This window comes from Chionomys nivalis, chromosome 8, assembly GCF_950005125.1.
Source record: "Chionomys nivalis chromosome 8, mChiNiv1.1, whole genome shotgun sequence".
NCBI classification, from domain to species: Eukaryota; Metazoa; Chordata; class Mammalia; order Rodentia; family Cricetidae; genus Chionomys; species Chionomys nivalis.
The window spans coordinates 45,341,937-45,355,820 of NC_080093.1; the positions used below are offsets into that span (position 1 = coordinate 45,341,937).

Genomic DNA, 13,884 nt, shown 5'->3' on the forward strand with positions numbered 1-13,884 from the left:
TTTAATGGCTAGTGTGTGCTCATCACAGGTCAGTAAAGGGTGTCTGCACCTGACTCTCTCTTGCCGGCCCCATTCCCTAACCCCATCTGTACCTGCGGGCCTGAAGGCTGGGTGGAACCTCTGCGGGCCTGCAGAACTAGTGTCTGCGTGGCCCTCCTCACGTGGCGCCCTTCACGGTTGTTCTGGGACACAACCGCTGCAACGTTGGATCCACAAGAGGTAATGAGGGACACATGGAGGTGGCAGCGCCCCTGAGGCAGGTGCTGCCCGCAGAAATCCCAAAGCAGGAAGATCTAGACCTAAAGGAAACCCCCGAAGGATTGCCCTCTTCTACCGTTGTGATCATACGGAGTAAGGAATCAATGACCCAACAACAGAGCACGTCAATGACTGGCTCTGGACTCGGCTTTCCGGTGAGTTTCAGTTCCATACCAGCTTCCTTTTCCTCCCCAGTATAACCCTACAGGGGACTCTTGCTGCAGAGAGAGCCTTTGATAGAGTTTATTATATTTTTTTCCAAGTCATCACCTCGTAACGGGTAAGTTTTTAACTCAAGCATCTTCTAAAATGCTTTTTGTTATGCCTTTGTGTACTTCCTTATTGACGAAGGCCAATGGGCTGTTACTATGGCAAATGAAACCTCCAGATTTTGTGGCTTATATGAGGAGAAGAAAACATGCAAATGAAAGATCTGAAAGCAATGCTGAATTCTAGATACGACTATGCACAGCAGTTGAACAAAAGGGGGAAAGATTGGTCAGACATTAGAGACGGAGAAGGGGTAGGGACTAAGCGTAGGGAAGAGAATTCTCAAAGTCACGTCTAACTAGAAAGCCACACCAAAAATGTATCAATCATTTGGCTGAAAAAAAAAAACCCAAAAATTATCGCTTATTGGTATGAGTATTTATACAATGTATAGGCATTCAGACTTCCAACGGGTAAAACCTACTAATACCATGGCTTCTAGCTTTTAATATTTTCTCAAATAAACTCTGCCAGATCATCAGGGAAAGTTTACCCTGTGCCCCCACTAAGTGGTTTAGATATCCACCTTTGTTCAGACCAGCTAGAATCAAAAGAATAATTTTCATGGGTATTAAATACAGAAGCTGAGCAGGGTTGTGACTCCTACAAACTAGGAACCATTGCCCTCTCTATCAGTGTTGGAGATGATGAGTTACCCTTATCTTGCCTACCAAAACTCCCTCCATTGTCGCGTTCACTATCTTAAGAAACCTACCTACTCTCTATAGTATTCTATTTTCCAGCCTTCTCTGTAGCTAGTGTAAGTGTGTGACCCAGATCCTTCCAGTCAGGTACCCCTGAGACACACTTGAACTTACATGAAGAGTAACAGGCTAAATCAAAGCTACCAGGAGCCTGGACTTTCTGATGTTGCAACAAGGGCATATGAGTGGGTGCTAGAGGGACTGATGGGATTGGAGCAGCTGTCATTTGGTACTTAACCATAGTCTAACTTCTTGAGAGAGGAACATTAGTTTTGTCAAGATCCTACTAGTCTGGTGCAAAAGCGTCTGTCAGGGAACAATCAAGTATCTTTTAAAAAGTGAAAGGCAACCGTGGAATTAGATTCCCCCTCAGGCTTAGGAACCTTACCCAAGAGAAAAATAGTAGTCACTAACTGATTTAATTTATATTGATTTCTGTCCACATTTTTCACAGGAGATATCCTCATATCCCTCTTCGTGAATATGCTACAGAATCCTCTATGGATAAAGCAGGAACTGAGATTGTTGGGGGTAAGAACAAAGTGCTGCTCCAGTGAGCATGTCAACTGTGAGAAGGTTGCCCTCCTTAACACAGGAGACCTGAACCACCTCTGTATCCACCATGAACTCTTCAAATGAAGGCAAATCAGTTACAATGGTTTCTCAAGGTGACATAACACCAAAACATAGATGAGTCTGACATGGAGAAAAATATTCTTCTTTTTAACCATCTATCAATTATTACAATCGTAAACGGATGGCATGTCCTAGATGAGATGAGCAAATTGTCAGCACACCCAGGAGAAGCTGCAGAAGGCACAGCTCTATGAACAGTGGTTGGTTACAAAGGTGCTGTGCTGTCCACACCATCTCACAGACACCCTACTGGTCGCCCAGGCAGTCCCAGCCACTGCATACTTTGGCTGAGCAATTTGGCATCATCAACTCATACTACTGATGACAGAGCCAGATTAAGAGTTATACACAAAACATTAAAAATTAGATGAGAAAAGTCCAAAAACTCCAAAACACGCACACACATAAACACATTTGGGGGCACAGGGGATCTGGAAAAAAATTAAGCAAAGGACCAAGATACAAGATGAATTGTTTCTATACAATAATAATGAACATGAAGATATCGATCCCCAAAGAAAAATACAAATATTAAAAAAACCATATTCAGAACTTATAATTTGAAAATGACTAAATGCTAATGAAAAGTTCAAATTAGGTTACATCAATAAAATGACAAAGCTCAACATAGTAAACTGTTAGTTCTTCCTAAATAGCATATGGGTTTGGCAAAATTCCTATTAAAATCCTAGCAAGTCCCATAGGTAGTCAAAGATTATGTGGAAGGAGAAGAAACAAAAACAACTAAATCAAAGTAGGAAAAATCAACACTAGTTATTTTTAAGATACTGTCTGCCTATAGTCATCAAGATTATGTTTTTTTAAATAAGAAAAACACAGACAAAGAGAACAGAACACAAAGTCCAAAATTAGACTCCATAGAGACAGCCAACTGATTTGGGGAATAGGAACTGTTTATTTGTGTTTTAGGAAGGTATCTATGCAGCATAGGGGGCCTCAAACTACTAACCCTGCTTCCTCAGCAAACAAGCCATTGCCGGTGTGAATTCATGGTTCATCAGTTGTTTTCTTTTTCATAAAAGAACTCAATGGACAGTTTATGAGAAGAATAATGAACAGAGATCAAGTGAAAATAGGAACAAGGAGCCTTAATAGACTCCCAACGTTTTGAGAAATTATATGAATATTTACAAAAGCTATGAGAACCAGATGAGTGATCACCAGGAGTAACAAGCATTAATGGGAAAGTTACAGGAAGGGTAGAACTTGAGATGTCTCTGTGGTGACAGAATAGGTCTGTGACTTGATTACTGTTGATAAAACATGACAAGATGGCCTAGAACTATACACAGAACATCATATCGCAATTGATGTCCTCTTCGTAAGTTCTGAAAGCTGTCACTATCATGGTAGAACACCACCTTCCTTCTTCATTCTGTCACTGGTCTTGAGGAAAGTTCCTGTCTAAGAGATAGCTGGAACTCTAAGAATGGTATCTTTTCCTTTCAGACTGTACAATTAATGACCAGCCTGATTGTGCTGAGCCTGGGATACTTCTGGACATACCTGTACATTTCTCAAAATATTGCATTTGGATTTGGAAGTGGGTATATTCCTGTCGTTAAAAATTCAGGATACTCACTTTGGGCCTCTTTGCTTGTGAGTAACAACACCTCTATAGTAACTACTAATGCATTCTTTAGATGTCATGGATTCTGATCCAAGCAATGTTTCCCTAGGAAACCATTCCCACGTCTACCCGTGTCTACCTGAAAAAGGACATTAGCAATATGTTTTTTTAAAAAGATCTTTAGTTTATTACCTATAATATTTTTTCATAATCATATTCTACATTGTTAAAGAAACATGTGATACATTATGAAAAAACTAGTTTTTTAGCTGTAATGTTAATAAGAGTCTGCATAGTAAGAGGGATATTTGATACATTTAAAGCCATGATAAGAAACACAAATCCACAGTGACAGCTGATATAAGCTCATGAAAACTCACAGACTCTAGACCGAAAGCTGGAGAGCCTGCATTGCACTGAACTAGGCCCTCTGCATGTGGGCAACAACTGTGTAGCTTGATCTGTTTCAAGGGCCCCTGGTGCATGAGCTGGCTTTTTGGAGCCGATTCCCTCTGATGGGATACCTTGCTCAGCCTTGATGCAGGATGGAGGGGTTTGGTTCTGCCTCAACTTGATATGCCAGGCTTTGTTGACTCTCCATGGGAGACCTTACTCTTTCTGAGGAGTGGATGGATGTGAGTTGGAATGGGGATCAAGAGTAGGGGAGGGACGGGGAACTGTGGTTGGTAGGTAAAATGAATAATTTTTTTAAAGACTAAAAATAATAGAAATAGACACAAGGAGCAAATATGAAAGACAAAATCCATTTGAGTCAAAGCAGATATACAAGCAAAATAAATGCTAAAGCCATTTCAAGATGCCCCTGAATCCCATTTCTATAACAATCATAACATTAGTGAATAGGAACTTCAAAGCTTTCATCTCCATAAATACAAATCTTGAATTATTTCTTGAGTTTTTTCTTAGAGTCCCCACTAAGGAACCAAGCTGGTATCCCTCATGTTGCAGAATTCTAGAATTATCTTGAAGCTTATATTTTTACATAGTGATTGGATATTAACAAATGTGGTGTTTGCTTTCCAGTTTAGCCTATCAGGAAGTTTTTCAATAGCATTGCAGAAGAGGCCTTCAAATCACATGGTAAGTGAAAAGACTCCAGTAAGTTTCCATTATTAATAAAAGTATTAAATTTCCAGACTAAATGAAAACTTTAAAAAGTAAAACAAAGCCAGTGAGGAATCAGCATGGCCTCTGCGTGACTGGCTCTCTACCAGGAAGCTATGGTGGTGGTGGTGTGGGGGCGGCAGTATTTTAAGTATGAGAAACATAACATGAATCCAAAGAAAGGTTAAGTGGTTAATGCCATCTCAGACAAAGAAAGTACAGAAATAGTACTTTTGTCATACACGAATACTCAAGTATTCATTATGATAAAGGCCACTATTTCTTAAGACTTAACAAACCTAAATTTCAAACTATAAGAAGCAAGGCTCACTGTCTATACATGCAAAAGGACTTGAGTTCAGATCCCCAGAATCCACATCAATGCTGCACACACTAGCAGACATCTGGAACTTTAGTGATTCACAACAAGATGGGAGTAGAGGCAATAGAATCCCCACACACACCAGGCTGGCCATCCTGACATGTGCAATTGCAAACAACAAAAAGAGACTCTGTCTCGAAGTAGATGAGGACATCTAAAGTTTTCCTCTCACCTCCGTATTTGTACAATGCCAAACACGCACCTCCCCCTGATACACACACATCCATACCCGAATACCCACCATACATGTTTGTACGCAAAAACTGATAGAATTGTGCAGAAGATTATTTGTAATGACATAGAATTTACCCTCACAATGAAACAAATTAAAAGCAGTGCAATGTAACATATAAACGTAATTTTAGAGAGATGTATTTCAAATTGTTTGAACAAAAATCTAAAAAGGGGATTTCCTCAGCTTTGTAAGGTTATACGCAAAAGGCAAATCTATTTTCCTACTTAGCAGCATGAGACTGAATGATTTCCTCTGAGATTTACGTGTTGTTTAGATTTTATTGTTAATTTGACAGAGCCTGGAGTAACCAGCAAGATGAAACCTCAGACGAAGAAGTCCATTAAATTAGCCCATGGCCACGTCTTGGTGCATTTTCTTATTGCTAATTGGTATAAGAGCCAACTGTGGGTGCTGCCACCCCTAGGCAATTTGGCCTGGACTGTATAAGAGAGCTGGCCGAGCAAGCCAGAGGGAGCAAGCCACTAAGCATTGTTGCTCCATGGTTCCTGCCTCAATGTCTCCACCTTGAGTTCTGGTCTTGGCTTCTCTCTAGGATGACCTGTGAGATGATATAACCCCCCCCTTTTTTTTACATAAATTGCTTTTGGTCATGATGATTATCATAGCAACAGAAAGCAAATTCAAACAGCCAGGAACAGTGGGTATGCGTACAAGATTGTATGTTATAGAGGATGTGGTAAGTCAAGAAAACAGCCAGTAACAGTGTATATGTGTACAACACTGTATGTTGTACCATGTAGAAAGTCAAGAGAAAAAGACATAAAGACCTTCACGATGAGAAAGTCAGAATATACGCTATATCTGCAGACATCAGAAACATACTTAAACATCCTACAACTCTCAAAGAAATACAGAATAATTTTGTAAGCTAATTTATCAGTGTTGCAGAATATAAGTTGCCTATAGAAAAAAATCAATTGGATGCCTGTGTAATTTGTTGGAACACTTACCTATTAAGGGAATCACATTATTCCTAGTACTAAGCCCTTTCAAATAAAGCTACTATGAACAATTACCCGCAAGTCTTATTACGGGCATATTTCTTGTTCCTCTTGTAATGAATATTTATCGTTTTTAAAAGAAACTACCAAATTGCTTCCCAAATGCCTATTGCATCTCTGTACTACCTTCATGCCTATTGCTTCTCTGCACTACCTTCATGCCTATTGCATCTCTGCACTACCTTCATGCCTATTGCATCTCTGCACTACCTTCATGCCTATTGCATCTCTGCACTACCTTCATGCCTATTGCATCTCTGCACTACCTTCATGCCTATTGCATCTCTGTACTACCTTCATGCCTATTGCATCTCTGCAATACCTTCATGCCTATTGCATCTCTGCACTACCTTCATGCCTATTGCATCTCTGCACTACCTTCATGCCTATTGCATCTCTGTACTACCTTCATGCCTATTGCATCTCTGTACTACCTTCATGCCTATTGCATCTCTGTACTACCTTCATGCCTATTGCATCTCTGCACTACCTTCATGCCTATTGCATCTCCATACTACCTTCAACAGACTAGATCCGACAAGTGTTCCTGTTGGTTGTTCTCAGATAACTTTGGCCAGAACAACTCAATGTGTAAAACCCCTTCTCCAAAAAGACCTTAAAATACAGTTGCTTACAAAACCTCTTTTTCCAATAAACATGATGGTCCGGGAACCATCTAAAATATCAGCATGTGTTTCATCTTTAAGGAGTGAAATACATTAAATTACAAATAACCAAGCAATAATGTTGGACTTTTAAAATAAAGGTAACCGGGCGAAGGTGGCGCACGCCTTTAATCCCAGCACTCGGGAGGCAGAGGCAGACGGATCTCTGTGAGTTCGAGGCCAGCCTGGTATACAAGACCTAGTTCCGGGTCAGGCACCAAAGCTACAGAGAAACCCTGCCTCGAAAAACAAAAATAAATAAATAAATAAATAAAATAAAATAAATAAAAAATAAAAAAATAAAAGTAAACTAACATTGTTTTATTTCCTTTTGTCTAGTGATATTTTCTTATACTTTGAAATTCATAATGAAATTTTATACATGCAATTATACCAATAATTTTATACAGTGTATTTTATTCATATTTACCCTCCATTATCTCCCTCTGACTCCTCCTGGGACACCCCTCTCAATCCATCTCCCTCCTAACTTCATGTCAACATTTATTATTGTTGTTGTTGATTTTATTAATCACCCTGAGACCAATTCGTACTGATCATGTGAAGTAATCCCGTGAGGTATGGGCAATCTGCCAGAACTCACATCCCCAAAGAAAAGTGACTCTCACTCCCTCAGCAGCTACCAACTGTCAATAGTTCCTCAGCTATGGGTGAAATCTTGGGAGCCCTTCTCCCAACTTGAGAATTCTGACTGGCTTTTTCTTGTGTAGTTCTTATACAGGCAACCACAGCTGCTCTAAGTTGGTAAAAGCAGCAACCGGGTCATATCTAGATGATAGCATTTCTCTTTCTCCTTATATTCTTTCTTCTCCCTTTTACAATATGTCCCCTAAGTGCCCTAGGTAGGAAGAGGTTGACAGAGGTAACTCATCGACGAATGAGCGCTCACAGCCATTTATCTCAATATCTTCACCAGTTAGGAGCCTCTGCATTCTCTATGACCCACTACAAAAAACCTCTCTGACCACTAAGCTATGGGCATAACCATGGATATTTAGAAGGCAGCTTGACAACATAAATATTTAATAAAGGAAAATCAGTAGGGTCCCTCTATGGCCTATGATATCCCCAGATATGATGATGTTTACAATACCAAATGTGGAATCCATCGTGTGGAATAGGCTTCAAAACCAATCAGAAAGCAGTGGCTCCTCCCATACTAGTCATGCCACTGTTGCACCAGTGAGCATAACATGCCTGGCAGGTTGGTATATAGCATGCAATGCCCAGGGCTAAGTAAGCCCACTGATATCTTTGCTCCATTAATACACAGTGTGTAACACCGTTCAGTACTATGAAAGCTAGCCTTTAGAGAGTCAGCTTCCTGGGAAGTTTGAGGTAAAATTCTTCATAGACTTCACTGCTTTGCTTTCTACAAAGGAGACTTTTTCCTAGAGAATAAATGAACTGACATCAATGAACAACATATAACAGTTTACATGAAGGGTTTTGTTCTTTGAGATAGGTTTCAGGATCTAGTGATTCAAATTGTCATGCTTGCTATCTAGCTTTATTAACTAGGAAGAAATTATTGTGAGTATGGACAAAGAAATAGGTATAATAGTTATTCTTCTTAATAGAAATATTAAATAATATATCTCCTACCTGACATTATATGTAGATAAAGCACAATTATTCAGCAACATTATAAAGCATGAATTGTCTGAAGCGTGTAGGTTGACAAACATGCATACATGTGGCCTGGGTGATGACCTCCAACCATGTGTAACTCTGTACATCATCAAGAAAATCTCTTCACATTGAGCTAGATAGAACCAGTATGCCCAAGAAAATTCCCCAAATTTTGCTTTCCTGATGTCCAAGAACGATAGAAATCTCCTAGAGTATTAGCTCTCTCGCAATGTAAAGCCATGCAGTATTGTAAATTTGTCGATATCATGGGTATATTTTATATTCTATTTACAATTAATATGCACTTGATTTTCTTCCATAGTTTGAAAAATATCTCATGCACTTCTTTTCAGTCCCTTTATCTACTAACTCAGCAGAGAATAAACATTGAGTCCATTACCAGTAGAGAAATAAGTACCTGCACATCATATCAAAAGTTTTATTATCCCCCAAATTGTTTGGTCCTACTGGGAGCCTAACCAATAAGCATTTCTAACAACATTTTTGGTGCTCTCACTATGCCAGAAAGATTAGAATTTCTATAGTTCTATAAGAATATACTTGCAGAGAGGACTACAGAATAGCTTCCAATGACTGGACAATACTTTTTAATCTGTTCTAGCTGTTCTGGACTATGACAATGAACATCTCAAGCATCTACGCAACACTAATAGGTGTGGTTTTAATAACATTTGAACTGACAGTCACTTCAGCATTACAATCTTCTTGGTGGGAATACGTAAGTACTGGGTTTCTAAGAGAATGTCTTCATAATTTTAGAATTAAGCCTTCAGTAAGGATCAAAATAGTCAAATATCAGTCAAATCACCAGAAGTCCTCTCATAAGTTTACTCTCAGGCATATGTGCCTATTATTAGTGTGATATAAGCTACATGTTACAGTTCAAAGCCTGCATGATCAAATAAAATCTTACAAATATTAATACAGATATTTTATAGATGAAGCATTATAGTCAATCCTGATTCTTCCTGGTTGCTATGAGACATTTATGATTGGCACCTCGTTCTTCCCAGGTATTCACATCTTTAAGACCATTTTCCTCAGGGTTTAAAAGATCAAATTTGCTAGAGTAAGACTTTCTTCTTCCAAGGATGAAATGGCATCCATATGGACTTATATTAGTCATATGCTCATGGTCAATGAACGTGCTGTAGTTGAGAGCCTTCATCCAGGAACTGATGGAAACAGATTCAAAGATCCACAACCAACCATTAGACCAAGTTTGGGAAATCTTGCTGAAGAGAGGGAGGAAGGATTGTAGGAGCCAGCAAGTCAAGGGCATCACAAGAAAACCCACAGAAACAACTAACCAGACTCATAGGAACTCACAGAATCTAAACCAACAAACAGGGAGTCTGCATGGGAGAAATCTACGCCTTTTACATACATGTGACAGTTGTGTAGCTTGGTCTATTTGTGGTACTCCTGACAATGGGAGCAGGGGCTATTTCTAATGCTTTGGCTGGTTCTTGGAAACCTATTCCTCATCCTGGATTGCCTTGCCCAACCTAAATACAATGCCATGCCTTACAACAACTTGATATGCCGTGGGAGGCCTGTCCCTCCCTGAACAAAAACAGAAAAGGGGTAGATTGAGGGGTACAGGGATTTGGTGAAGAGAATAGGAAGATAGGGTAAGGGGGAAATATGGTCAGGGTATAAAATAAATTAACTTTAAAAATAAGAAAGTGCTGTAGTCTACAGAGTGACTGTTATCTCGACAATGGATGCAATTTTGAAGGCTCATATATTCTGCTCTATGTGTACTATGCCATGAGGACATTGTGTGTTTCTGCATCTGTCTGTTAGAGGGTCTATGCAGAACTATTTAAGGCAGTTTATGTTTGTGTATCTGTGGTCCTGAGCAGGTGGCACTATGAACATAGGCACACTTAGCCATTTAGGTTTGTTGGTGTGAAGAGAAAGGATGATGAAGACAGAAAAAGAAGGAAGAGATTCTGAGGAAATTTTCCAAGAATTTGAAGCTGTGGTGTTGAATTCTTGTCTGTGGACTAGTATCCTTCTAGTCTATGCCCAGAGCTTTACAGGCTCTAAACCAATACCTAGAAACCATAACTTTTCAATTGATGCCATTAGATGTTACTTGTATCTAACTTCCCAACCTATGTAAGAAATTGCTCCTTACTTCAACATACAAGAGTTATGGTTGATAGACTAGTTCCAAACAATATATATGTGTGTGTGTGTGTGTGTGTGTGTGTGTTTGTAATTCATCATTCTATTTTTCTTATTTCTATGTATTGTTTAGAGAAACTTTACAATAAATAAATACAGATATAGATAAAAGCCTATGTACCTCTGATGCAATAAAGAATGAATGTTTAGCTATTTGATTAAGGTCATGGGTCTAGTCACCTGAAGAGCATTTATGCTGATCAAAGCTAAATCCAAGTCACTCACCACAGTAAATAGAGTCTTAACAAAAATCAAGTCAGTGTCACGTGAAAGGATCACTTTATTGATGTAGGGAATGCATTTCCCCTTTAGCATCATTTACTAGATGATAGGGAAAAGTGTAACTGTATATACTTTCTTTTTAAAGAAGTCCTATTACAACAAACCTCAAAAGAAAATGTATCTCCATTTTATCTTCTCCAGAGGTACATTATCCTTAAGAAAATATACTTGTTCTACCCACAACAACAAAAAGAATATACAATGATTCCCATTATTCTCTTGGCAGAAATGTATCAATTCACCATCCTCAATAGCTATCATTATCATATAGTCAAATATATGCATGAATTTTCAACTATTGAGGGAATAGGATACAGGAAACTGGTTATCTTTTCATTTTTTCTCTTTCCTAAAACATAGCTATACCTCTGTGAGTTTTAGCATTGAAAAGTAGAGTTTAGAAAGCATTCTAGTTTGCTTTCTGCCGCAGTAATAAGACACTAACCAAAATCAACTTATGAGAGGACAAAGTTGATTTAGTCCACACTTTCAGGTCACAGTCCATCACTGAGAGCAGTTAGGGAAGAAGCTCAAGCAGGAACTGGCACAATAGAAACTGTAGGGGAACATTGCTTACCGACTCACTCTCAGACTCTCTGTCTTGCTCCGTGTTAGCTTTCTTATTCAACCTACACTCCCCTGCCTGGGGATTATGAGATCCACAGTAGTTTGGACCCTGCCACATCAGTCATCAACCAAAACAATTCCTCACAGACATGGTCTACCTTATGATATATCTGGAAGTTGTATCTAGCTGACCATAAAAGCTGACAAGCATGGGAACCTTCCTCCTTTGCTATTTCATGAAATTACTATTGAGTTCTGTTGTTAATTCTTCTTTCGAGTTCTGAGAAAATTCTGTGGTTAATCCATGGATGTTAATTAGGAGATATTTTATTGCCTCTTTAGGCTCATTTCTAGAGATGTTTCAACCCTTTCATTCATTATGGTTTAATTTTGATATGTTGAATGTGTCTAGACATTCCTCCATTACTTAGGTCTTGCAAGCTTGTGAAATATAGGTTCTTACAGCATGTCTTTCTGGATTTCAAATTTTGTTGGAAAGTCTTATAATGTCTCTCTTTTTATTTCTGATTTATTACATATGCTCTATCTTTCCTTTGCTTAATTCAACTACAAGTTTATCAATCATTTTATTTTAAAGAACCAATTCTTCGTTACGTTGGTTCTTTGTATTGGTTTTTGTTTATTTGTTTTTCCTTAATTTTATTTCCTTGTTTCCTGATTTTGGTTATTCCTACCTACAGTTTTGGAATTTGCTGTGTTCTTGCTTCTTTCAAGGTTTCAAGGTGAATTATTGAATTGTTAACTTGAAATGCCTTTTTGTAGGCACCAAGTGCTGTAAACTTTCCTTTCAGGTTGTCATCAGCATGGCCCATTGATTTTCGTCTGTCATATTTTTATTTTCAGTCAGTTCTAGGAATGGTTTTTACTTCCTTCTTGGTCTCTTCAGTAACACAATTATTCAACAATATGCAGTTTAAGCTCCATGAGTTGATTTACTTCTAATAGGTTTGTTTGGTGTTTTTTTTGTTTTGTTTTGTTTTGTTTTTTGTTTTTTGTTTTTTTTTTTTTTTGGAGTTTCTGGTTTTTTTTATTTTGGCTTGGTTTTGATTGGTTTTTCAATATAGGGTAGATGTGTAGCTTTGGCGCCTGTCCTAGAACTTGCTCTGTGCACCAGGCTGGATTCAAACTCACAGAGATTCACCAGCCTCTGCTTCCCAAGTGTTGGGATTAAAGGCGTAGCTCTTCCTGTAGTGTTTTTTTTTTTCCTGTTGATATCTAGTTTTATCCCTTTGTGGTCAGATAGAACTCAGAATTTAATTTCAATTTTCTTATGTTTGTTGAAACTTGTTTTGTGTCTTAATATGTGATAGATTTTGGATAAAGTTCTATAGGCTGCTTAGAAAATGAATGTATATTTAGTGTTTGAATAAGAGGTTCCATAGCTGTTAGGTTTAACATCTCGCCAGCACTGAGGCACAAGAAACATTGCAGAAGAATTAGAATGTGAGGGCTGAAGAATGGCTGGGAATGCTGCAATGCCATCTTCCTGGAATGATATGGCTATCATTATAGAGAACTCACAGCATCTGTGCTTACCTGCACAAAATCTCTACAAGATCAAGCCAGCTAAAATTCTGGCATAGACATGGTAGATGAACACCAGACCCCAGCTCTTTCTAAGGAGCTATTGGAAGCAGATAATTGCTGTGGGAAGAATCATACTTCTGTAAGGATATGGCCACTAATCCACTAGATGGCTCCACACATATGCATATATAGGCTATAAAAAAAGACATGAAATTGGGAGGGGAAACTGGGGTTAAACCAAGAGTTGGAGGGAAAAATGGGAGTAGATAATATTGTATTTCATTTTATACCTATATAAAATTCTCAAAAGTAAAGAAATTACTAAGTAAAGACTATATTTTTCTTTTGGGGTAAAGAGAAGTGGCAAGATGCTTACAGCATATCTCTTCCTGTTCACTGTCTTGGAAATGTTTATGGCATGCACAGTAACTGAGTGGACCTACAAAGCAAGTCAAACAGAATATTAAAATGGTGAGTCTATCATTTTCCTTCGGTTAACAGAAGCTACTAACTTCTGTGATATATCCTGTTCAAATTACTTAGAAAGAATTAAGCATCAGTAATGTCATCTCTAATCTGTGGCTAGTGGTAGGTGAATATATTTTTCTAAAACTATTTGGCACTAAACATCTCTTTCTATAACTGAAGCTAAATAAATTACATGATGGGAGTAGGGCTGAGAATGTTGCTCGGCAGTAGAGAACTTATGTAGCGTTAGTGAAACTCTGA

At 38.4% G+C, this 13,884-nt stretch overlaps 1 protein-coding gene across 1 annotated transcript; it reads left to right on the top strand.

Moving 5' to 3' along the window:
* The first annotated feature begins 233 nt into the window (after positions 1 to 233).
* Positions 234 to 13,622, top strand: LOC130879848 (membrane-spanning 4-domains subfamily A member 13-like). Its single transcript, XM_057778686.1, has 6 exons — positions 234 to 351; positions 1,687 to 1,763; positions 3,339 to 3,488; positions 4,504 to 4,560; positions 9,164 to 9,280; positions 13,512 to 13,622. Exons 1-6 carry the CDS (start codon positions 234 to 236, stop codon positions 13,620 to 13,622), a joined length of 630 nt encoding a protein of 209 aa, XP_057634669.1.
* The last annotated feature ends 262 nt before the right edge of the window (positions 13,623 to 13,884 follow it).

Bases quoted from the DNA above. Each gene is read 5' to 3' on its own strand.
- LOC130879848 (XM_057778686.1), top strand. From the start codon at position 234: ATGGAGGTGGCAGCGCCCCTGAGGCAGGTGCTGCCCGCAGAAATCCCA. The intron at 352-1,686 runs GTAAGGAATCAA...CATTTTTCACAG, and splicing joins TACCGTTGTGATCATACGGA to GAGATATCCTCATATCCCTC. The intron at 3,489-4,503 runs GTGAGTAACAAC...TTTGCTTTCCAG, and splicing joins CACTTTGGGCCTCTTTGCTT to TTTAGCCTATCAGGAAGTTT.